Below are 22,522 nucleotides of genomic sequence, written 5' to 3'. Positions count from 1 at the left end.
GTATTGCTATCTTACACCGAGGTTTTATTTAGATTTTATCGCTGGATAAGATATGATATTACTAATATATAGTGGAATAAATAAATCCATTATATGGCTAGATTAGTATGCCGTTCCTGAAGTGTATTTAGTTAATTTACTTACTTCTTTTTGGCATAAGTGCATTTCTCAGTGTATGCGCTTACCATGTGCGTATATACGTTGGTAGCGGTCCATGACGTTTTTGTAAGGAGAAAATATTTTCCATTTCATTAATTATGCCAGCGAAGTTTTGCTTACATGCATTGGTCTATCTACATCCGGAGCATTTTCACGCTGCCTTCAAAACTAACGTATGAAATTTATAATGAATGTCTCCCCTGTTCCAAATTCTAAGATTTTTAATAGGTTAAAAAATAGTCTACCAAAATATCTATAATTTGGAAAGGAGGTACTAGGATATTGAGCATGATTCGACACACTTCATTTCGCTACTAGGCATGGCAAAATAACTACACCAGTGATTCAACACACTTCATTGCTAGAGTTGTAGAGATAATTAATACAGGTTCAATGGTAGAGTCCAAGGCTACATAATATAATTTGCAAGCCTAAACAATGAAGTTCTCCATGTTTGCATTTATACATGTGAAGATGTGTGAGCACCTGAATAAAAACGTGTGTGCGAGCAGTAGGGAAGCTCTAAAAACTACACACCATAATTTTTAAATAAACATAATTCAATTCTTATTTCTCTAAATTTCTATTTAAAAAAGTTAGCAAAAATAAAAACAATACATCAAATGTGAAGATTCAAAATATATCAATACTAGCCGCGCAAAGTCAGCCGGCTAGTTTTAGTGATTACGTCTGTGATGTTTTCCGCGATATAGGTGCTTATATGGCTAACTTTATCTGCATCTGGGGCATGTTCACTCTACCTTCAAAACTGACATAGGAAATTTATGATAGTAGGATATTTTGGCCTATCAAACATCTTATAATTTGGAAATAGGATATGAGCATGATTTAATTAAGCACTTGCCCGCACAGTTTCCTTGCAAGCTAGGCCGACCAAGATCAAAGTAACTGGATAACGGCACATATGTGTGACACACGTGCTAGCTAGAATCGGATGCTGCTAGCTCCGGCAACATAAGATCGATCACCGCAGGTGACAGCCGTTTCCTTAGCCTCGTTCTACAACCGGCGCTTTCCTACGTCGCGTCTACTCGCCAAAAGAGAAAGACGCGGTTTGTATGCGCGTCTTACGCGCCTCCGGTGGAGAAGACGCCGTCTGGTGCCGCATCCTTGCCTCAAGCCGCCAGCTGAGTTAACGCGTGAACAAGACGCGGCTTGGAAGCGCGTCTTACGTCGCGTCCGGCCGACAAGACGCTACGCTGGAACAGCATTCTTGCCTCGAGGCGCCAGCTGAGTTGACGCGTAAACGAGCCACCAGCTGAGAGAGATGACGCTACGGCGCAATGTGGCGCTCTCCTGCCTCGCGTGTGCTTGCTTAATGAGTGACAAGAGCAAGTGTCACCCCTGACGGTAGCGGCAACTGCCAGTAAGTGGCTAAGCTGTGAAGAACAGCTCGATGCGATTTCAGCGGCCTTGGGTCCTACACTGGACCTTAAGGTAGAAAGGGAATGCAATATTCATGTATTATTATTTTTGCCAGGTAAAGTCGTCTTTTGATGTGTTGCTGTAATAACTTGCAAGAAATATATATTCAACCGCAAGGCACCACGGAAAATTCCACTCTTGCCTAATCGAGACGAAATGCAGATACGACAAATTTTTTGAGGTAGCGGTCGTTCAAAAAAATTGGTCAATTCGCCAAAATCTATTATACTTTTATATTCTTATATTCTCACATATGGACACATTTGGTTGCCCACAAAACATCCACGCGGGGCCTAGCAGGCCAATTGATTCACGTGCGGACTGTTGGGCATAAATATCACGGATATTGTAGCGAACAAAAAGTGAGCTATGGAAGAACGACCAAATTGGCCGTTTTCGCCAGGATAGGATAGGGCCAGGAGAGGACATGCAACTGCACGAGCATGGAATAGCAGGAGACTACGCAATCTTTTGAGAATGCACATCATAAATCTCATCACCGCTCACTCTTCCCTCTTGATCTTCCCCTTCATAGCCGCCCTCTCCTCTATCTCCTCTCACTGTTGGCGGTTCCACTACAACCGGCACATCGAAGAACACCTTTGCAACCAGCGACGGTGGAAGAGGAAGTCAGCTACTCACCGGCGCAACCTCTGCCGGCAAACCCTTCGTCTACATTGACGACGTGCTTTATCCACACACCACAAGCTCCACTCCAAACCTCTGTCAATGGAGGTAAGCCCTCAACCCACTCGAAGACAGTATACGGTCATGCATATGTATGTAGGAGTCCAATATCTAGCTTACTTGAAAGATCGGGATATGACTACTAGAGGTGGTGAATAGAAGTTTAACCAAAATACTACAAATTTGAAAATAATTATAATGCGGAAGCGTTAGAGTAATTGTAGCATGCGACAAGATGAGCAAAACAACGGCGAGACGTAATTAGGATGAAGCAAGGCACACATATAAGATGGAGCAAGAAAGAGTTGGTGACTTCTTTGGAGAGACGCATGTCAACAAGTACAGAAGAATACGAAAAAATATGATGGAATGATTAAGGTCAAGTACGACCATATTTTCTCATTGGAGTTTGGCGTTGTCTACACTACCCTTTTGTCTTTGGTTAGAGAGGCAGTGCACTCATTCACTGGAGTACAATCGACCTCACTCATCATCAATATGTACTATACTAAAGCTCAACCTCTTCGATTTTTCCCATAATTTTAGATTTTTTTTTTGGATTAATGTGGTTGGTGACACATCTGCACTTTGGATGTTTGGAATGCCTCTAGGTATTCTTTGTGTGCAGTCTTGGTGCCCTTTGTGAATTTTGGGAGGCTCAAAGTTTACATGTTTTCGACATGTGGGCGTTCGTTTTGGTGGGCTTCTTGGATAACTTGGTCGTGTGTCGGTGGCGGTGGTGTGGCTTAGGTTATTATGCCAGTCAAATCGATGTTGTCCCTTGTCAGCTCTCTTCGTGAACCATTTCATGATTTTTCTCTGCCCTTTTTTCTCCCCAATTCCTATCGGCATGGTCCCTCCCCTTACCAGAGCTTCTTCTTGACATTACTCTTGCCCCGAACTTCTCAATGCCTGGAGTATCCTACTTCCAAGGTCAATGTTGCTGCTGTAGCGCTGCCCTGGCGCCCTGTTCTTCCCGTCAACCGCTGGCACCCCTACGAAGAGCTCGTCGGCCAGGTCTGAGGCGAGAGCACGATATGGAGGCAGTGAATACCGAGGTCCTTGGGGCTGGCTAGCGAGCGACTTCGTTACCGAACTTGGTGATCAGCTATTACCGCGGCCGCCGTCTCCACAAGGACGACGACATCATGGAAAAGTGGATATTCCGATAACTTCGGCATTTTCTCTAAGCTCGAACGACTACTATGCAAAGAATTGACTCAGTAAACTTTGTTTCGTAGATGGCGAGGTTCATCTCCATCTTGATTACGTGGTAGACCATTGTTGGTAATTATAAGTTCGGGTTTATGTTTGTTTTTATCATATTTCCTTTTACACACCATGTTTGTTGAGTTTTCAATTGTTGTCAACTGCCCAATTGAGTGATTGGTGAAACATGAGGTTCTCCGAATGAGTCATTCCCACGTATATTAATTATGTCTTGTTCTCACAATATTTTATGTTCAACTTACAAAATATTATTGAGCACTAATTTTAACAATTCTAATGGTTGAAGGTTGCTCATGAATGGGAAATGTTCAGACTAACAATTGCGAAATTCCATTATAACTTTATCAAAGGAAAAAAATATTAATCATAAGAAATACTTTTAATCCAGGAGTATTAAGAGTATTTGTACAATGTGATATATCTCACCCATTTGTTCGCAATTTTGTTCAAAAGAATATTAAAAAATCAAAGTTGCCGGTGGTGTTATAGTATAAACTAACAATATAGTAGTTTTTGGGACCTGGTTTCAAGATTTGTTTAGTGAATTACTTGCTAAGTAATTTCACTTTAAGCATGATCTTCCCAAATATTCATAATTATTCTCGGCCTTCTTTCTCTATTCAGGCATCATTTTTGCACAATTCACAGTTTTTTTTGAGGGATCACACTTCAAAGCTCAGGTCGCTGATGCAAAATGAATCGGAAGAAGTAAAATTATATAAGGTTCGACGGAGTCCATTGAGGAAGAAAGGTTTGTGCAACATCCAGGAGTACTACATGCCATCCATTAAGATGAGAGAAACCAAAAAAGGAAACAATACATAAGAAGTAACAACCTGAGAAATGACCAGGCAAAGAGACCAGGTAACTACCAGAATCCTAATTAACGAGGCTTGAAGACAGCTTTAGAAGCTCAACTTATCAATCTAACTTGCAGCCAAAATAAAACGACCTCCGCTGACTATAGTCCAATGTCTTGCATCGGATTTGATCTGTTCAATTATTTATTGGATTGGCCTCTAGTTGTTTTCGAAGACTCTTATGTTGCTTTCACACCAGATTCTCCATGTGACTAGCATCACAAGTGTATTGAGCCTCTTCTTTTCTGAACCCTGAAGCACTGAGCTAGCTTGCAGCCACCAGTTACGCAGGTTTAGGGGTGGGTGTTTCTCCTCTTCTCTTTATTCAGTGTGTTGACCATTTTGTGTGCCCTATTCAGGGTGGGTTCCTTCTTTTTTTGTCGAGCAAAATTATCATGCTCTATGCTTTTAAGGATTACATTTGTTAGGCTTTCATTGCAATACCTCTTTTTTATCAGTCAATTATGTTTCCTTGATCTTGAATGCCTTAAGAGGATCTTTTGATGTGTGCAAATGTACTTGCCTACAATGACACACTAGCCATATATTCAAAGTTCTAAGAATGTTATGTCAGAGAGTGTATTCTAATTTTTAAACACTACTATATGTTTACTGGCCATTTGTTCTTTATTGCCTTGAGAGAGGGCATTGATTATCACTAAATAAATATTTGTAGAAATGTTTCTTGTTTCTATGATTAGTGAAAATATGCATTCTGTTTGGATAGATTTGGTCCGAATAAATTACTAAAACAACTATATAGTGTCGATAGTTTGGATAGTTCATTCTTTCTGATTTTGGTTCTAGGTTCAACCACTTACAGCATGTGCTCCCGTAAGAAAGAGCCTCGTCTTTCTAGTTTGATTATATTGATTTTCAACACTTTCCTATTATGTAAGGCATATACATTGGTATAATGTTGAATGGCTTGCGAGCATTAAATTAAGTGTTATCATGTAGCACTACATGAATATTATTCAACAATTTTTCTTGGGAGTGTCAACTTGTGTATGATTTTCTTGATGTCAAGGTGTGTCGACCAGGATTGAAAATTGCACTAGCTGAATATAATGTTTCATATGGCAGTTGAATTTCTTTTGCTATGACATGTAAAATTATTTATTTGTATCGGGATTCCAGATAGTGCAATGGGTTCAAGTTAGATTCTCAATTGATGGTTTGTTAAGTATGTCTTAATAAAATTTGAAAGGAGATGAATTACTGGTGAAAATATTATTGATAATTTTGTAAGAAGGGGTTGTTCTCAATAAACTCTGAAAGGAGATCAATTACAGCTGAAAATACTATTGATAGATTTTTTTTACAACTCCTAAACATGAAATGCTTCATAGTGGCCAGGTTACCATGTTGATGTGTTTCCTTTTTCTTTGCAATTCCACTTCTGGTTATCTTCTACCTTCTGACATAGTGCTTACTTAGTGAAGCTTTACTATTCTTTTGAAGGAGTGCAGGCATCTCATCATGGAGTACCTTCCTGGTGGAGAGGTGATGACTTTGAATATTGGTAAGGACACTGGACACACGAGCAGAAGATGAAGCCAACTCTACATTGCAGAAATTGTACTAGCAATAGAGTCCATTCACAAGCACAATTACATTCACTGATATCACATAAGTGTTCTTTTGCTCTTTCAATATTTCTTTTGATTCAGTAATCTAACATGTATGTTTGTGTTCATTTTTTCAGTGATGTAAAATCCTGATAACCCACTGTCAGACATCTTCTACCGAAAATATAGACATCATTGCAATGACGACACCAACATCGACTTTATAGATCTGTTTGCAGCTACTGAAGGGATTAGTTGATATCCTTTTGATGAGAACACAAGGAGATGAAGTGTATGAGTACTAATGATGTGTAGATCTTTTATAGTTTTGGTGCCATCAGTTCATTTGTGTATCAGCTATATGCCTATGGTCTTTTTGTGAGCTTTTTTTCATGGTATACTATCATTATCCTTGATGGAATGACAATTATAGCACATTGTGCATGTTTGGATATGGGCTGATGCAACAATGTAAATTCATATTGATAGTGCACTCAAGAGTGTGAGGTCGAGTCAGGTACCTCTTGGCATAAATGAAATTGAGGAATACATTAAGTGCATGTATCTTGTTTCTTCCATTTTTCCTTTCTTTTTTTTATTGATTTTCTTAAAATTTGATTACTCTTTTGCTGTGAGTGTGACATAGATAACAGGATTTTCTGTCTGCTCCCATTCCCTTTCGGTTCCATGAGGGATGTAGACCATAGGATGTACATCTCCCCAAGTGAATTTGCCCCGTGAAGTATGTAACTTGATCCGAGCAATTTTAATATAACTAGCTTATTCCTTCTACTGTCTGCATACCAAACAGTTAGCCATCACATGGCGCGGCGTGCCGCCGAGCCGATTATTGCTAGTAACTACTTGGTGGGATCGGCGCGTCGCGGCGTGACGCTGCGCACTTTATGTAGCTCTATGAGCTGAAGAAGAAGAAGAAGAAGAAGAAAAGGTATTCCTATTGGTAAGTTACAAGAGTGTGAGGTTTACAGTACGTTTAACCACCTACAAGATAAGCGCATAAGTAGCAATACTAATACATTTTCAGATCTGATTGCATGGTTCACCACATTAATGGTGGGAGGCAGGCAGGATAGGAGAGAAGCCAAATCACATGATTATTGACCTTGAAACCAGTATTTAATGAGATTCTTCTTACGATAATAATCAATGAGACTCTTCTCAAATACTCCCTCCTTCACAGTTTATAAGGCACGCGCGTACCCCTAGGTCGCAAATTTAACCTATATAATTTAAATTATATAATACAAAATTTATATCATTAGAAAATAGAACATCTGAACTTTCTAATGATATAATTTTTATAACATATAACTATTGCTAATTTGATCAAATTTGCGACCTAGGGGTACGCGCGTGCCTTATAAACTGTGAGAGAGGGAGTACTAAAAGAGACAAATGAAAAACAACCTTAGCAATAAACAACAGCAAACCATATGTGGTAAGTCTGTTTATCATTAATTAAATACTAAAATGAAATGGAAAATTAACACGTACAAACTGGAAATACAATTATTAGGCAATACGGTTGAGCAATTCATAGGACCATGTTCAAGAAATTTCTAGGTATCAAATTTCTAGAGTTCATTTTTATTGCATATGCTTCTGCTCAGTACAAATAACCATCAGGCCACAATAGAGCCCTTATGATATGCAACACTAAAGACTTATAAATATCTAGTTGTTACCTGTCATTTTCATACTATGCATATCCCTATCATAAAATGTATTTTGTGGCATGCCCGGTATCAAATGTGTCTGATGCCATTGATTGCTATCCGGAGAAACTAACTTAACTGAGGTATGAAAAATTTCCACTTTAGCACTCTACAAGAAATAATGTGTGTCAACTTTGCACTTCTTTATGAATTTTGGGATTGTCCTTGGCTATCTTTCTTCGACACAACCCATAATACTTTGTTGAGATTGGACACGAACATTGTCGTTGCACTCGTCAGTTATTTTTGTCATCCCACACATGTTGTGTTCTCCCCATTTACACCAATGTTTTGGCAAAGAAGACAAGTTTCATTTTTCGAAAATGACTAAGCCAAATCTGTACCGGGTGCTTCATAGTGTCTCAACGGATTCAGAAACTACGAACTGAGCACCCACAACCTGAACTTACACTCTCAGAGTGCACTAACAATATGGAACTTATATTCTTGTATCGACACATATACAACATGCACAATGTGCTATAAATAATGATTTGATCAACGATAATGACAACAAATCACAAAGCCCATACTAGATATGCAGCTTGAACATTTTCGAGAAGCGATACACCAAGGAAGTGAACGCAACAGTAGTTATAAAACATATGTGCAACATCAATACGCATATGCTTTCTCATGTCCCTTCTCATCTGGATGAAAGCTGTGCAAAACATATGACCTAAGGAAACTGGATGAAGGAACAAAAGCAAAATACTCTGTAAGCAATAAGACAACCTAATATATTAAGTTGGAAGAGGTGCACAACCACTAAGAGATTCCTATCAGAAAATAGTAACATATCGAGGCAAGTTATAGATGCATCTAGAAATACACAAATTGCAAAACCAAAACACACATTCTAAAACAAAATGACAGATCTCCTTAAGTACATACTTATATCCGTAGATGCCCAACTGCGTCAACTGAGAAACATAATGGTCAAAAGCATATCCATGTATTATTTAACATGTGAACTCCGCCCATTGGTTGCAGGAAATAATCGACTATTTTTCAGGGAGAGCGGGGTAAAGGACATACACATATGCAAGTATTTATACTTCTAGTTTCTTTCTTACCAACTGAAATTATTAGGATATTTATAATTACTATGAACTACCTTCTGCATTTCTAACAGTACCAATTAGCAAGGAAGAGAGCAAAATAATTGATGAATTTTCTTTGCTGATCCACAATCTAAGCATAGCTACCGACTCTTTCAGTCCATATTTTTTCAAAACAAAAACGATCTGGAGACTAAGAAACAGACATTTCAATAAATACCAAAGCTAAGACCTCACTTTGATGGCATTTTTTTTTTGAGGTTCACGGGTGGGTGGGGGGGGATCCCCGCCGCTTGTTGCATTCCATCGAACGTAGCCTGGCAGGTCCAAATTCTTACAAACAGATTAAATAAATTACAAGGGGAGTAGAAGAAAAAAAACAGAAAAAAGCAAACTAGAAACAAGGGAGCACAAAAAAGAGGGGGGGTTAGGGTTAGGGTTAGGGTTAGGGGTTAGCATCCGAAGCCAACTGAAGCCCTAAGGAGGCCAGCATCTCAAAGGACGACCACCATGACTTGGCGAGGCGCGCTATGCGCAACAACGAAGACCTGTAGAACCGACACCAGGCACAGTCGAAGGGCGTCGGATATCCGAGACTGGGGCGACGACACCGGTGTGCCGACCCTGTGGTCGAAAGGCGAAGCAGATTTGAGCCACGCCACAAAACGCGAACCAGAGCATAGCCACAACCAAAACGCCACCTCGAGGGCGTCAAGCCGACCGCCAAGGAGGATCTCCAGTGAGAACCTCAACCCCAAAGGCCAGCCACCCAATGGGACAGGTAGCGGAATACGTGGAGATCAAACATGAGCACACCATGAAGCGTCACTGGCACTGTCGAAGGGCGTCGGATAGCCGGGACAATGCGACGACACCGGTGTCAGTTATGAAACACTGGTTGGTAATCATCATCGAACTATCCCCAATGATAATGACATTATTTACAAAACCCAACACTTAAGGGAATAACAACAGTGCCGAACTTTTAAGCGGAATCAAGAAGACAACAGGTCCGTCAAAGTGTACCCAGCAGGAGCAGAATACATAACTGAACTCCAACGAATTTATTCCAAGTTGATCATGCAATCTCAGCTAAAGGTCAATCTTAACCTAACACTGGTAGCACTATTTCTAGATATCCAATTAAGGGGATACATCACATCGATCATACCACTTGGTCCAATATATAGTCACGGGACCGACAAGGAAGGACGTTGACGCTCTAGGACGAAGAAGAGTCAAGAGATGGAATAGCCAGTGTCAGCGCGTGTCAGCGCGGCACTGTGACTGTTTCCCTTCTGCTGGTAGCTTCAGCAGCTTGGCCGACGAGAAGCTTCATGTACGTCTGGTTGCCAGGAGTTGGGAGGCGCGAATAACCTGAGTTGAAAACTAAACCATGAGACTGGGAACATCATCGCGATCGATCGACGGCGACGACGACATGCTGGAAGCGGCCGGAATTTGAATGCGTTGCGACGCAGCAGCGTCAGAAATCCAAGAACATAGTCGAATATGCCGGACAAGATTATCGTCGTTGCAAGCTAGTAGCTGTAGCTCCAGAGCGCGACATCTGTTCCGGCTCCGCCTCCGCCATCGCCACAGTCTCCGTTGTCCCAGCTGTACGCCACGGCGGCCGGCTGAGGTGGGGGATCCATGAGAAGCCCCTGCGCAAGGCTCGCGTAGTAATAGGCGTCCAAGTCCGTTTCCCCAAACAAGCACTCGAGATCGAACACTCCGTCGCTGTCCAGTGCGGCATCCGGAACCTCAGAAGCGGCATCGCCGGAAGTCTGCACCGTCTCCGACGAGCGGGCACTGAACGCCGTCGCGGACACGCTGGAGGTAACTTCCTGGACCGCGGCGGCGGCGGCGGAAGCGCTGGCGGCCTCCCTACGGCGCTGGAAGTTCGCGACGGCCTGGACGGCCGCTCGCCTGATGTCGGCGAGGTCGGCGAACGCGGCAGGCACATCGAGCAGCCACGCTGAGTCAGGGAAGTTGAGGCAGGCGGCGGAGCGGCCGCGGAGCATGAGCATGGCGGCGTCGTGCGCGCGCGCGGCCGCGTCGGCGGCGACGTAGGTGCCGAGCCAGAGACGCGTGCCGCGCTCCCCTGGGACGCGCACCTCGCAGACCCACCGCCCGGCGCTGCCACGGCGGCGCACGCCACGGAACACCGGGTGACGCGTCTCCTTGAACTTGGTGCGCCCCGCGGGGCGCTTCGGCGGCCAAGGCCACTGCACCGCCGCGCCACCGTTCTCGGCCGTGGACGAGGAGGAAGGAGAGCTTGAGTACTCGAGGCTCATGTCCATGGCTGCTGGCTGCCGATTGATAGCTCGGTGGTGGAGGACTGGTAGTTAACTGGTTGAAGACTGAGCTCGACTGAGGGAGTGAGAGTGTTAGCTAGTGTCGTGCTCGTCCGTGGGCAATTTATAGGTATGCGTTGGAATTTACGCGGGAGGATGTCGGCGAGGGAACAGCCTGGAACCGAATGTTCCTTTCCGGGTGACGTGTCACGCTGTGGGTGGCCTTGCCGTGTGAGTAACAGTTGACACTAGCAAGTGGGTCCAACTGCTTCTTTCTGTTCTTTAATCTTTCTAGAACAAGGTTTCTGATCTTTGGACGAAAGCAAGGGGAAGTGCTTTTGGATCTTCAGCTACACTGCTCTTGCCATTATAAAATATATATATAATATCAAGTTATTAAAAATTTAGCAATAATTATTAAAAAAATTAGTGATACATCTCATAATCACGCAAATCTCAGCTCGGAATTCTTTTTATTTTGTGCTAGACAAAATGACAAAATATGATATGTTTAGGATATTTGAAAATATCTACTTAGATCTTTTATCATTTTTGTGTAGCTTAGAATATAAAGTATTTAAAATTAATTTGCATGTTTGTGGGATACATCATTGACTATATTCTAATTTATTTTCGGATTTTTTTAAACTCAAATTTTTTATTTTTTATTTATTTTAAAAACGAGATCACTTTGCCATGTACACCAAATCTCTATCCACAAAGCAAGCAGTCGTCTTGATTATGAATATTTTACCTGGATTACCCACACAAACAAATGTATAATTGTGTAGTAGCAAAGTAGCATGTGGTATGTGGATTATTTAGTACTCTATCCGTTCCATACTAAGTGTCAGGTTTAGTTCAAATTTGTACTTATACTACTACCTCTGTCAAGATTATAGGTCATGGCATATCAGTAGGTCGTAAATTTGACCAACAACTGAACTTACCAATGATGTATATTTTTAATATATAATTTGTATTACGTTCGTCAAATTGATGATCTAGGGATGCGTGCAGACCTGTAAACCGGGACAGAGGGAGTACTAGATATGGGGGTAATGTAAATACACACTTGCCCATAAAGGTGATGGAATTATTCACTCCAATGTTGTGAGACACAACGATAGGGTTTTCGCTGCCAACCCTTGGCACCGTCGTTGATCTACCTCGCCTCATTTGGCTTTAGGGTCAGCGGGAGGGTTTTCGTATTTTCTATGTGTTCTTCAATTTGGTTATGGTTTGTGTCCTACTCAGGAGATGTGGTGGAGGCTCGCTGAAGATGGAATAAAGTGTTCTTTGTCTTGCCCCCATCCCGACGGTTCGGAGGACATTTGGAGGTGTGTATCTGGCGAATCTTGCTATTTTTGGTTGATTTCTAATCTACGTTTCTCTTCATCGGTGATGGGTTGTTGCTATTGTGTGTTGGTCTTTTGACTACAACAACAAAGTTTACTATGACAAATTTTGCTGGCTTCAGTGAGGAAGGGGCAAGGATGGCGGCGCCATCTTCAGCTCGCTCGAGCGCTTGTAGTCGTACTAGGTGCTATAGGAACGTATGTATATTATTTTATTATTTTCTAGATTCTTTACTACATTATTGTTAAGGTATAAATTAATCGGTGGACTCTTCGCGAAAGAAAAAAAATACACTTGCCCGCACAAGCTAAGCTGTCCAAGATCAAAGTAACCGGATAAATGCACATATACACACATGACACACGTGCTAGCTAGAAATAGAATCGGGTGCTGCTAGCTCTGGCGACATCAGATCGATCACCGCAGGTGACAGCCGTTTGCTTAGCCGCGTTCTACAATAGGCGCTTTCCTGCGTCGCGTCTACTCGCCAAATCTGCAAGACGCGGTTTGGAAGCGCATCTTACGTCGTCTCCGGCGGATAAGACGCCGCCCCCGTGCCGCAATCTTACCTACACGCGCCATTTGAGATAACGCGTCGACCAGCCGCCAGCTGAGATGACGCACGCGGCATTGTGGCGCTTTCCTGCGCCGCGTTTTTTCTGCCAAGTGGGAAGGCGGCGCTTTCCTGCCTCGCGTTTCCTTGCTTGCTTGCTTGATGAGTGACAACAGTAAGTGTCACCCCTGACGGCAGCGGCTAGAGCCAGCAAGTGGCGAGGGCTCTGCAGAACAACTAGGTGCAATTTCAGGTTTTTAGTATTCTTCTAAACCTTGACGGTGAAGAGGAGGTGTAATATCCATATGATGTTCCTAATAGGTGAAATATCTGAGATTTAACTAAATTTAGATGTATCTAGACGCTATTTAATGTCTATATACATTCAGATTTGGACAAACATCTATTTATAGACGGAGGAAATATTAATATATTAATGCAAAATTCAAAAACTATTATTAATTTGTTGTGGTAATAACTTGGAAGAAATATACTCTTGATGTAATATATACGAAATACGGATAAGATTCCAATGCGAGGGTATCGCTGATTTAGCAACCTTCAAGAAAATGGCTAAACCTAAAAAATCTATGATAGTCTAAATACTTTAGTATTCTTATTATATTCTCACCTGTCAGTCTAGGTCGATACTGTTAGACTACTCATAGTGGGAGTAACTTCACTAGTAACTAAGTGTCCAACTCAGCAAATTTGCTTATGTGGTAGTGAGTTAATGAGGAGAGAGGAGGATGGAGGATGGAGTAACATAGCTAGTTACTGTAACATCACACTTCTCAAGATACAATGAGTCAATAAGTTAATTAATGAAGACATATATGATATTACTTTGATGTTACTAACCACTATGAAGGTAGTAACATAGAGTAGTAACATGTGCATGTTACTACTCTATGTTACTTCCCACTATGACTAATCTTAGGGATCGAGAGACCATGCTCAAAAGAGTTGGTCAACGTGAGAATAGTGTTCCGGAAATGGTTAAGGGGGTGTGTTTAGTTAGGTTGTGTCTTATCTAATGGCAGTTGTCGGCTATCTGCTGTGGTAGTTTAGTTGTTTGACAAAATTTCTGTATGGGTTGTCAGTGTAGGGTAAAAATATGTACAGTATAGAATATCCCTTGGGAGTTGGGCGCGTAGAGCATGCTTATACAGTGATCTAATGGTAATAACATCATGTTTTGCCAAATTGGATCAATTATTACTGTTCTTTTTTGAAATTTTATGTATTAGCGTAGTAAAAAAAAATGCACATGATCTATTCTTCTAACCAACTTACACCAAAAAAAGTCTAGTGTACAAGCAGGCAAATGACATGTTTTGGTGATGGTTCTGGGCAACCAGTCGTTCTATGGCATAATTGGGCGATAGTTTGGTGCTGTGGATCAAATTCTGTATCTACATAATTAAATGCAAATGACCTATTTTTGATCTACATTCCACGCAATGGATCATACTCGGATCATACTCCTATTTGAACATTGCTGCCATCAGAACCATGCTTTTCTGAACATCATGCATATCTGGGAAAACAGGGCTAATATGTCTGCTTCTCCAGGGTGAAGTGAATACGAATTTGCAAGAGCAGGCCGTGCACAAACATTTGGCTAAACCGTGTGCTGAACTTTGGTTTCATTGGCCAAGTAGGCCTTTTGATTTATCAATCAAATTGCATAAAACCTTGACTAACAATGAAATGGGGCAATATACTTTACATTTCACAGAAGCCCAAAAAATATACTCCGTATAATCAACATGTTGGAGCATGTACGCCTAAACGGCTTTTTAGTTTTGCTGCACAATACAGGGAAATGAAACAAAAAACAAAAGGAGGTCTGGCGTAGGCTACATGGAAATTACAGGACGCCAGTCTCGTGAATACAGACTAGAAAGAATAGGATCTGACTACATAACGTAGCAAAATTATACAAGGTTGGATTCCTCTCCTTATTCAAGCTGTTCATGGAAATTTGGACTTTTATGGACAAAAAGGATCAATGGGTGGCATCTCTGCTGTAAAACTGGTCCAAGGTCTTCGCAGGAATACGGTGGAGAAGCTCACGCGGGAATATGCGTAGCAATGTCCATGCGAGATCCAGTGACTGGAAAATGTTCCGAGTATCGTATGCTCCCTGTGCTACAAATTTCCTCTCAAACTTGTCAAGGAATTCTAAATAGAGCTGCACAACGAAAAAACGTATATAGTTAGCTTTGTGTGAGGACATAATCAGCACTCAAGTTAATCAATTAAAGTGACAGACCAGGTCTTCGGATGAAAGAGCCTCCTCTCCGACAACTGCTTTCATGGCTTGAACATCCTTCCCAATGGCATAGTTGGCATACAGCTGAACAGCACGTAATGTTAGTCAATTAACAGAAATCAGGAGAATGATGAACAATGATCTCAAAAGCTCAAACTAGTACCTGATTTGACACATCTGAATGATCTCGACGTGTCATACCTTCACCAATAGCACTCTGCAAGTAAAGAATTACGACATAATTCTCCACATAATTCCAGAATAAGAACTAGATACCACAAATTTGATTAGTTATGAACGGTACCTTCATCAGCCGAGAAAGAGATGGCAGGACGTTGATGGGCGGGTATATCTGAGAAAGCAACACAGAGATATTCCTCCGTCACATTCATATTGAGGGAACAATCAATGCTTATAACAGGAGACATACAGGAATGACGATAAAAAACCATACAAATGTACCTGTCTGTTATGGAGCTGTCTGTCAATATAAATCTGCCCTTCAGTAATATATCCCGTAAGGTCAGGCGTTGGATGAGTGATATCTGTTCAAGGGCACAAACAAACGATTTAGGCATGACACTGCAATCTGTCAGGAAGCAAAAGTTCCCACAGAAGATAAACTAGAGTGGTACATTCACACTAATCCACTGGGTAGACATCAAACAGCACTGAGGTAGCGGAATCTTAGGATTCTAGTCTGTTTCACCTCATATTTTATAGTTAATTGAATAACTAATGGATAGGGTGTACAATACCATACGACCTGGGCTACAAATTACAATTACAAACAAAGGGTCCTACAAGGGATATAGTGTAGGATTATAAAATAACAACTCTAACAATGCAAACTGATCCAATGTTTACCATCATTAGGCATTGTAAGAATAGGAATTTGGGTAATTGATCCTTTTCTTCCTTCAATACGCCCAGCTCGCTCATATATGGTGGCCAGATCAGTATACATATACCCGGGATAACCACGCCTACCAGGCACCTCTTCACGTGCTGCTGAGACCTAACATAAATAAAATTCACATGTAATTAAGAAAAGACATTCTGGTCAAATAGTAAGTAACAAAAAAAAAATTCTCAAATACGCATCAAAATGTGTGTCAGTGTATTAAAAAGAGGACGCAAGAAGGCTAGAGTATAGAAAAGTCTAACATAAAGGGAAGGGTAAAAAGAAGAAACGCAAAAACAGTCGCCAAATATGAGAATAGATGACAAAATCACAGAAAGAACACAATACCTCTCGAAGTGCATCTGCGTATGAGCTCATATCTGTCAGAATGACAAGAACATGCTTCCCACATTCATATGCCAAATATTCAGCTGTTGTTAGAGCAATTCGAGGAGTAATAATACGCTCGATAGTGGGATCGTTTGCCTGCAAACCAACCAAGGTAAAGAATATAGGTTTCAGGGTATGCTCTCTTAGTATTGCTTAGGTCAAATATATCATGACACAACAACCTCGAAGATCTGATTTGCACAGTGTGGTATCCTAACAGTCGGCACACTAAGAGATAATAAAAGTTTACCAAATTCAGGAAAAGGGTGACTCGCTCCATCGAACCATTTTCTTCGAAGTCACGTTTGAAAAATTGGGCGGTTTCCATGTTTACTCCCATAGCAGCGAACACAATTGCAAAATTGTCTTCTTCACCACCCTAAAGAATATAGAAAGCAGATCAAGAATGAGTGGGAGAAACAACAATCAGCAGACAAGATAATGAAGCCAAAACTTGATTTACACAGTAGGAGAGCAAATCCATAAGTTAGAGAATAGCAACTTTATTCACAGTTCTTTGTATGATTCCAAGAGGCCTATTTCAGTAGGTAGCAAGTCCAAGAAATACTAAATTAATTTTAACGAAGGGAGGAAATCGCAAACGCCAGAGGCATATTATGACTACAAATGCATTTATGAAGGAGCGAGCTCAGCGCAAAGAACATGATACCAAATTTTAGTATCAATGGCACACACTAGCGAACTGCTACAAATACATTTTTATAAAGGATGCTAGTTCAGTGCAAAGAATATGATGCTAAGGAACATAAGATGAGCTTCATGCATAGATTAAGTGAATGTTTGTAAAGTGTAACCACCCCTGTTATTTAGTTGTCGGTGGCACAAGAAAATGATATGTTTATTACCTCTGCTGCATGCTTGCTCTTTTCCAATCTTTTAACAAGACCGGCCTGACGACAAATTTGAGCAGCAATTTCATTGTGAGGAAGTCCAGCAGCAGAAAAAAGAGGAATCTTTTGCCCTCGGGCAATTGAGTTCATAACGTCAATGGTGGATATTCCTGTTTGAATCATCTCTTCTGGATATGTTCTCTCGCTAGGGTTGATAGAACTTCCTGGGATAACAAGGTCATCCGATATTAGAAGGTTACTGTAAGTTAAGAGGGAGCCTTCCACAAAAATGGACCATTTAAATCTTCTTCAATTCTTCTAACAAGTGTCTATGCCATCTGTATACAACTACGCATAAGAGAAATAAAGTCTTTAATGCACATATGATATAAAATAACTCACCCGAAATATCCAAGTAAGCCTCAGGCAATATGGGGGGCCCATTATCAATAGGTTTTCCAGAACCATTGAAAATGCGTCCAAGCATATCAAGTGAGACAGGAGTTTTCAAAACCTGCAACATAAATTGCGCATCATATGCACAGGCATAAAGTAGTGAAGTTGAGATGAGTCAACGAAGCCTCAATCAAATATTGAAGTTATTCAGCAGAAAGGTGTTTTATATCACTCATTGTTCATGCCATTGTCTGTCAGTTTCCATATCCAACATTAAGATGGTTGATATCATTTGTTGCTCATGATAGCATTGTATAGCTACAGTTTTGGTGATTTGGGTTATCATTGCGCAGAAAGAAATAAAACATTTACTAAAATGAATGATAAATAATCAAAAGCAAACAGATAATACATGCAGCTCTTTTGAATGGTTCGGACTAAAAGGTGCAACATCAGGATAGGTGATTACCTCGCCTGTAAACTGCACTGTAGTATACTTGTTGTCGATCCCTGAAGTACCTTCAAAGACCTTTAGAGGCAGGCAGTTCAGTATCCAGAAAAAGGTGAACTAACATGCAATGTTGTATACTTTAATGCACTAAATCCTAGCTGACTACACTATGCAAAGAAATTAGATCAAATGCAGCACAGCGTTTTCTTCAATCAGAAAAATATGGTCCATAGAAAGTAGCAACCTGCACAACAGCTTTTTCACCATCAACTTCCAGGACTTGACCACGACGGGTGGTGCCATCTCCCAACCGAATATTCACAATCTCCTGATACTTTGGGCCCTGAAGTAGGTATAGAGTGAAAAAAATGTTGTCTAAAAATGGGTATTGGTTCAGCCATAATTACTTAAAGTAACATCATTAGCCATAGTTGCATGGAGAAAAACAGAATCATACCTTTACTTTGTCCAAGATAACCAATGGCCCTGCCACACCAGACACAGTCCTATACTCTGCATGACAAGAACTTCATTGTCATCTTTGCTATGTCATCCAAGTGGGTTTTCTTTATGAAGTAACTATATAGGCTGATGCTAAAGAAAGGAAGCATGGCAAGAGGGGGACCTGGATAGGTCATTCAGAGTGAAAATACAACTAGTATGGACCTATGGCTATGGGGGAAAGCAAAGATACTGATTACAATGCACATGTCATACCCTAATTATTACTGCATGAATGGTTGTGTACTTCAATTCAAGAGCGCTCTTAATTCAATGATCTCGGTTGCCATTCTGTTCACCCTATCTTTGTATTTACGACAGAAGCAAGCATTCATCAGCAGATATACGTTACTAGCTACCCAGACCATGATTCATAAGTTCCACTTCAAGGAGCATAATCAAACAAATTTCTGTTATAGTAAAACATGACCAATCATAAAATAGCATGCTCTGCTCATGAACATGACCATGACTTCCAGTGTCTGTAGAGTACAGTCTAGCCACATGTTGCATCGCATTCTTATCAGAATCAAGAATAAAAGAACCAGACCACCTTTACTAGGCAGCTTATCTAGTACACAAGATAATAGTCTTTGATCTCCTAGGAAGAAATTGTAACATCAGCTGCCAGCCGTATATTTTCTTTAAAGATTAGTGAAATCTCAGCAGTGCACTTCAGCAGCATGCCATTCATCAACATCTATTTCTTCGTATTGCCCAGTGGCCATGTTGAATATAAAGTTTCTTAAATTAGTGAGCACACTGGTATACAAAGCCTTGTGAACAAAACCATTATTAGATGTCTAGATTCCACACTATAATTCACCTGCATATTCAGGCCGATCATGCAGAACAGATCATAAATTGTTCAACCACATCATAATAACTAGATTTCTTCATTGTACCGCATCCAAGCTAGGCAGTTAACGAGCTAGCCTACAGCTACATACATGCCTTTTATGATTGTGAAACACGAAAGAGTTGAGAAACTTAAGCTTCTATCCCCAGCAATAATGTAACAATCCATCGGCCATTGGAGCACACATGAAAGCTAAACAATCTTGGCAGCTGACTTTTCTAGAGCACTGCAAAAACCACAAGATTCGGTTTGCCACGGTCAAGACTTACCCATGCCGATCTCCAGAGTCCCTTCCTCCATCTCGGCGCCATCCTTCGCCAGACCCATGCTGGCGATGACGAAGAACCTGCAGGAAATGGCAACATCAAGGACACCGTCGAAACAAATAAAACAGGGAGAATGTGAAACACTAGAGGGCATAAGACCAATCTAGACTAATGGATCACATCACTGATCACTCAAATCAACACCACCAGCATTGAGAATAAAACCACCATCATCAAACGCGTTAACCCCCGCAAAATTGCACTCCCTCAGCCCCCGAATCAAGAAAAGCTCGAGATATTTTCCCTCAGAAACTCTTGACACCGGATCTGGGGCACTGGGTCGGATCTTGGCCGGGGATTAGGCGCAACCGCGCAAGGATCGACCCAAATGTCCGCAGATTGGGAGCTCGTAGGCTGGGATTTGAGCGGGGTGAGTCGCGACGAGACGTACCTTGGGTTGGATTGGCAGCAGAGACGCGACGAGATTGTAGAAGGAGAGGAAGGAGGGAGATGGAGACGTGGCTATGAGGTGGTGGGAGAAGACGACACGAGCGGAGGAGGAAGGCAAGGCTAGCCAAACTAAAAGCAAGAGATCAAATTGGAATTAGTATTAAACATGTTCAACTTAATAAAATAGTAAAACAAACAGACAAGATGTTGATTCTCAGTTTGCTACCTCTTCGATCTGTCTTGTAAGGAATATAAATTTTTAGTTTGAATGTTTTTTTTTTCAATAGGACTGTGACATTATTACTATACTAAACCTTAACAGCTTCCTTTTTTGTTAGAGTTTTGAATTTTTTTGTAGGTTAACGATAAGTTGACACGTATGTTACTTTCTCATTAATTCCGGCAGTATTTTTTGGTGTACAGTTCTGGTGTAGTCTTTGAATTTTCGTGCTCCCTTTTCACCATTCTGTAATGTGCTTCTTTACTGGCTGGGTGGATGTAGCTATTTTTTAGTGGACCCAAGTCTTGAACTTTGCGTCTGACCGGTCAAAGCGGTGACCATGGCCACGATGGAACAATGCTTATCTCCCCCATCTTCTGTCTCACATGCTTCCTCGACACCACCATCGATGCCGTCCTTCTCCCAAGGCGGTTAGTAGCGCCGCATTTCTTTCCTTTCCGAGGCCGATGTGACTAGCCCTATTCGGCATCTCAACGTGACCTGGGCGACGGGCGGCCGCCACACCGGCAAGGAAGGCTGGCCACCACATCTGAGAGCTGCGGGAGCAGGATGAGGACGGCATGCCGACCACGGAGGCGAGGCTCCGCGGCGGAGGACGCCGGCGCGGTGCCGGGTCTTGCCGGCGGCGAGCGAGTCTAACCCGCCGGAGCTCGTGGCGACGACGGCGGCGTTTCGCTGCGGCCGCACGGCTGCCCCGCCAAGCCGTCCGTCCCGTGTTTAGCGGCGGCGGTTTACGGGCGCACCACGGCGAGGGATCAAGGGCCGTGTCTGCGCCACGGAGCCGCCACTCCCGTGTACTATTGGCGCGCGACGGCGGGGTTCACGGGCATGGGCGGGCTCGGCCGAGGCAACGATAATTTGAGGTCACGGCGATTGCGGTGTCGGACGGCGGCGACTCGAAGGCATGGAACAACGGTGTGTGGCGGGTGAATCCCCATAACTCCTCTAGCCTCTCTTTAAAACGGCGCTATGGTGGGCGTTGACCCCGCCCTAGAGCGCCCCCAATCCGGTGGAAGAGCTTGCGGCGACCTCTCGCCATAGAACGGCGAGCGCCCCACTTGGTGGCGGATATGCGGGAGGAGGAGGACGAGCCGGATATGGAGGAGGCCGAGGGGCCGGGAATCAAGACCACGAGGTGCACGGCGGCGAAGTGGAGGCCGGTCCTGCAAGGTCTGCGGCGGGTGTACTTGTTGTAGGCGCATAGGGTGCCGCCTTCCTCCGCGGTAGTGTGGCTGCGGTCCACGTCCCCTTCCATGAAATCCGGCTACTTCCCTCCGTGTATGGCGGCCATCTCATGCCTCATGGACGATGGCGCCGGCGAACTTAGCAGCTGTTGCGGTTCGTTTTCCTTGCCCACTCTCCACTCGGATTGAGTTGTTTGGATTTCATGCACCTTAGTCTTGCATCAAACATTAGGATACATGGATCTGTACAGCTATGAGGCAAAACAAGCTGATTAGTGATGGAAAGGTACATTTCAATTTGCGAACAAAATAAATTGGTAATACCATCGCTCGGTACATGGTAATTTGCTTAATATCGTGGTCTACACTCAAATCACCTAATGTATCATCTGAATTGCTCTGTTTACATTTCCGCAAAAAAAATGAATTACTCTGTTTACTTTGTTCGGTTATCCGTAGCTCAACTGTTGTAGGCCTAAGTTACAGGAAGCAAAAGAGAAGACTAATTAGCTTGGTGCGGATTTTGCTTTCATAGATACCCGGTTAGATGTAAAGAGTGCTAACAGATTGATGCATTACTCCGTAACCTACATCTCCCAACCTCTCATCCTTGGAAACTATTCTGCTGCCTTATAAATCCGTTCATAATGTGTTGTATGGTATCTAAAATCTCAGTTTGGAATAACTTAGTTTCAAAGTGCTCTCTCGATCCTCTTGCCGGAATCTTTGCACGGGATCGGCTATGGAGGATGCTGTAGGCTCTGCAACACAGTGCAATGTTCCCATATCATC

At 42.3% G+C, this 22,522-nt stretch overlaps 2 protein-coding genes across 2 annotated transcripts; both read right to left on the bottom strand.

Annotated features, from left to right (window-relative positions):
• Positions 1 to 9,812: 9,812 nt before the first annotated feature.
• LOC124686871 (dehydration-responsive element-binding protein 1H-like) lies at positions 9,813 to 11,066 on the bottom strand. The gene has a single exon (XM_047220758.1). It carries the CDS (start codon positions 11,051 to 11,053, stop codon positions 10,292 to 10,294), a length of 762 nt encoding a protein of 253 aa, XP_047076714.1. The 5' UTR covers positions 11,054 to 11,066; the 3' UTR covers positions 9,813 to 10,291.
• Positions 11,067 to 14,721: 3,655 nt separating this feature from the next.
• On the bottom strand, positions 14,722 to 20,437 carry LOC124692058 (V-type proton ATPase subunit B 2). Its single transcript, XM_047225354.1, has 15 exons — positions 20,307 to 20,437; positions 19,859 to 19,935; positions 18,687 to 18,742; positions 18,474 to 18,572; positions 18,248 to 18,307; positions 17,785 to 17,896; positions 17,398 to 17,606; positions 16,782 to 16,910; positions 16,490 to 16,627; positions 16,105 to 16,255; positions 15,700 to 15,782; positions 15,542 to 15,589; positions 15,401 to 15,454; positions 15,238 to 15,321; positions 14,722 to 15,156 (listed from the first exon to the last, which is right to left on the bottom strand). Exons 2-15 carry the CDS (start codon positions 19,914 to 19,916, stop codon positions 14,971 to 14,973), a joined length of 1,467 nt encoding a protein of 488 aa, XP_047081310.1. The 5' UTR covers positions 19,917 to 19,935; positions 20,307 to 20,437; the 3' UTR covers positions 14,722 to 14,970.
• Between the last annotated feature and the right edge of the window lie 2,085 nt (positions 20,438 to 22,522).

The sequence above is a fragment of the Lolium rigidum genome, chromosome 2, assembly GCF_022539505.1.
Source record: "Lolium rigidum isolate FL_2022 chromosome 2, APGP_CSIRO_Lrig_0.1, whole genome shotgun sequence".
Taxonomy (NCBI): Eukaryota; Viridiplantae; Streptophyta; class Magnoliopsida; order Poales; family Poaceae; genus Lolium; species Lolium rigidum.
The sequence above is the reverse complement of the archived record's forward strand: the minus strand, read 5'-3'. Positions and strand labels throughout refer to the sequence as shown.

Excerpts from the sequence above, each read along its gene's own strand:
- LOC124686871 (XM_047220758.1), bottom strand. The coding sequence starts at position 11,053 with ATGGACATGAGCCTCGAGTACTCAAGCTCTCCTTCCTCCTCGTCCACG.
- LOC124692058 (XM_047225354.1), bottom strand. The coding sequence starts at position 19,916 with ATGGGTCTGGCGAAGGATGGCGCCGAGATGGAGGAAGGGACTCTGGAG. Across the intron at positions 17,607-17,784 it reads GGCTTACTTGGATATTTCGG|GAAGTTCTATCAACCCTAGC; the intron begins GTGAGTTATTTT and ends TTGTTATCCCAG. Across the intron at positions 16,628-16,781 it reads TCACCCTTTTCCTGAATTTG|GCAAACGATCCCACTATCGA; the intron begins GTAAACTTTTAT and ends GTTGGTTTGCAG.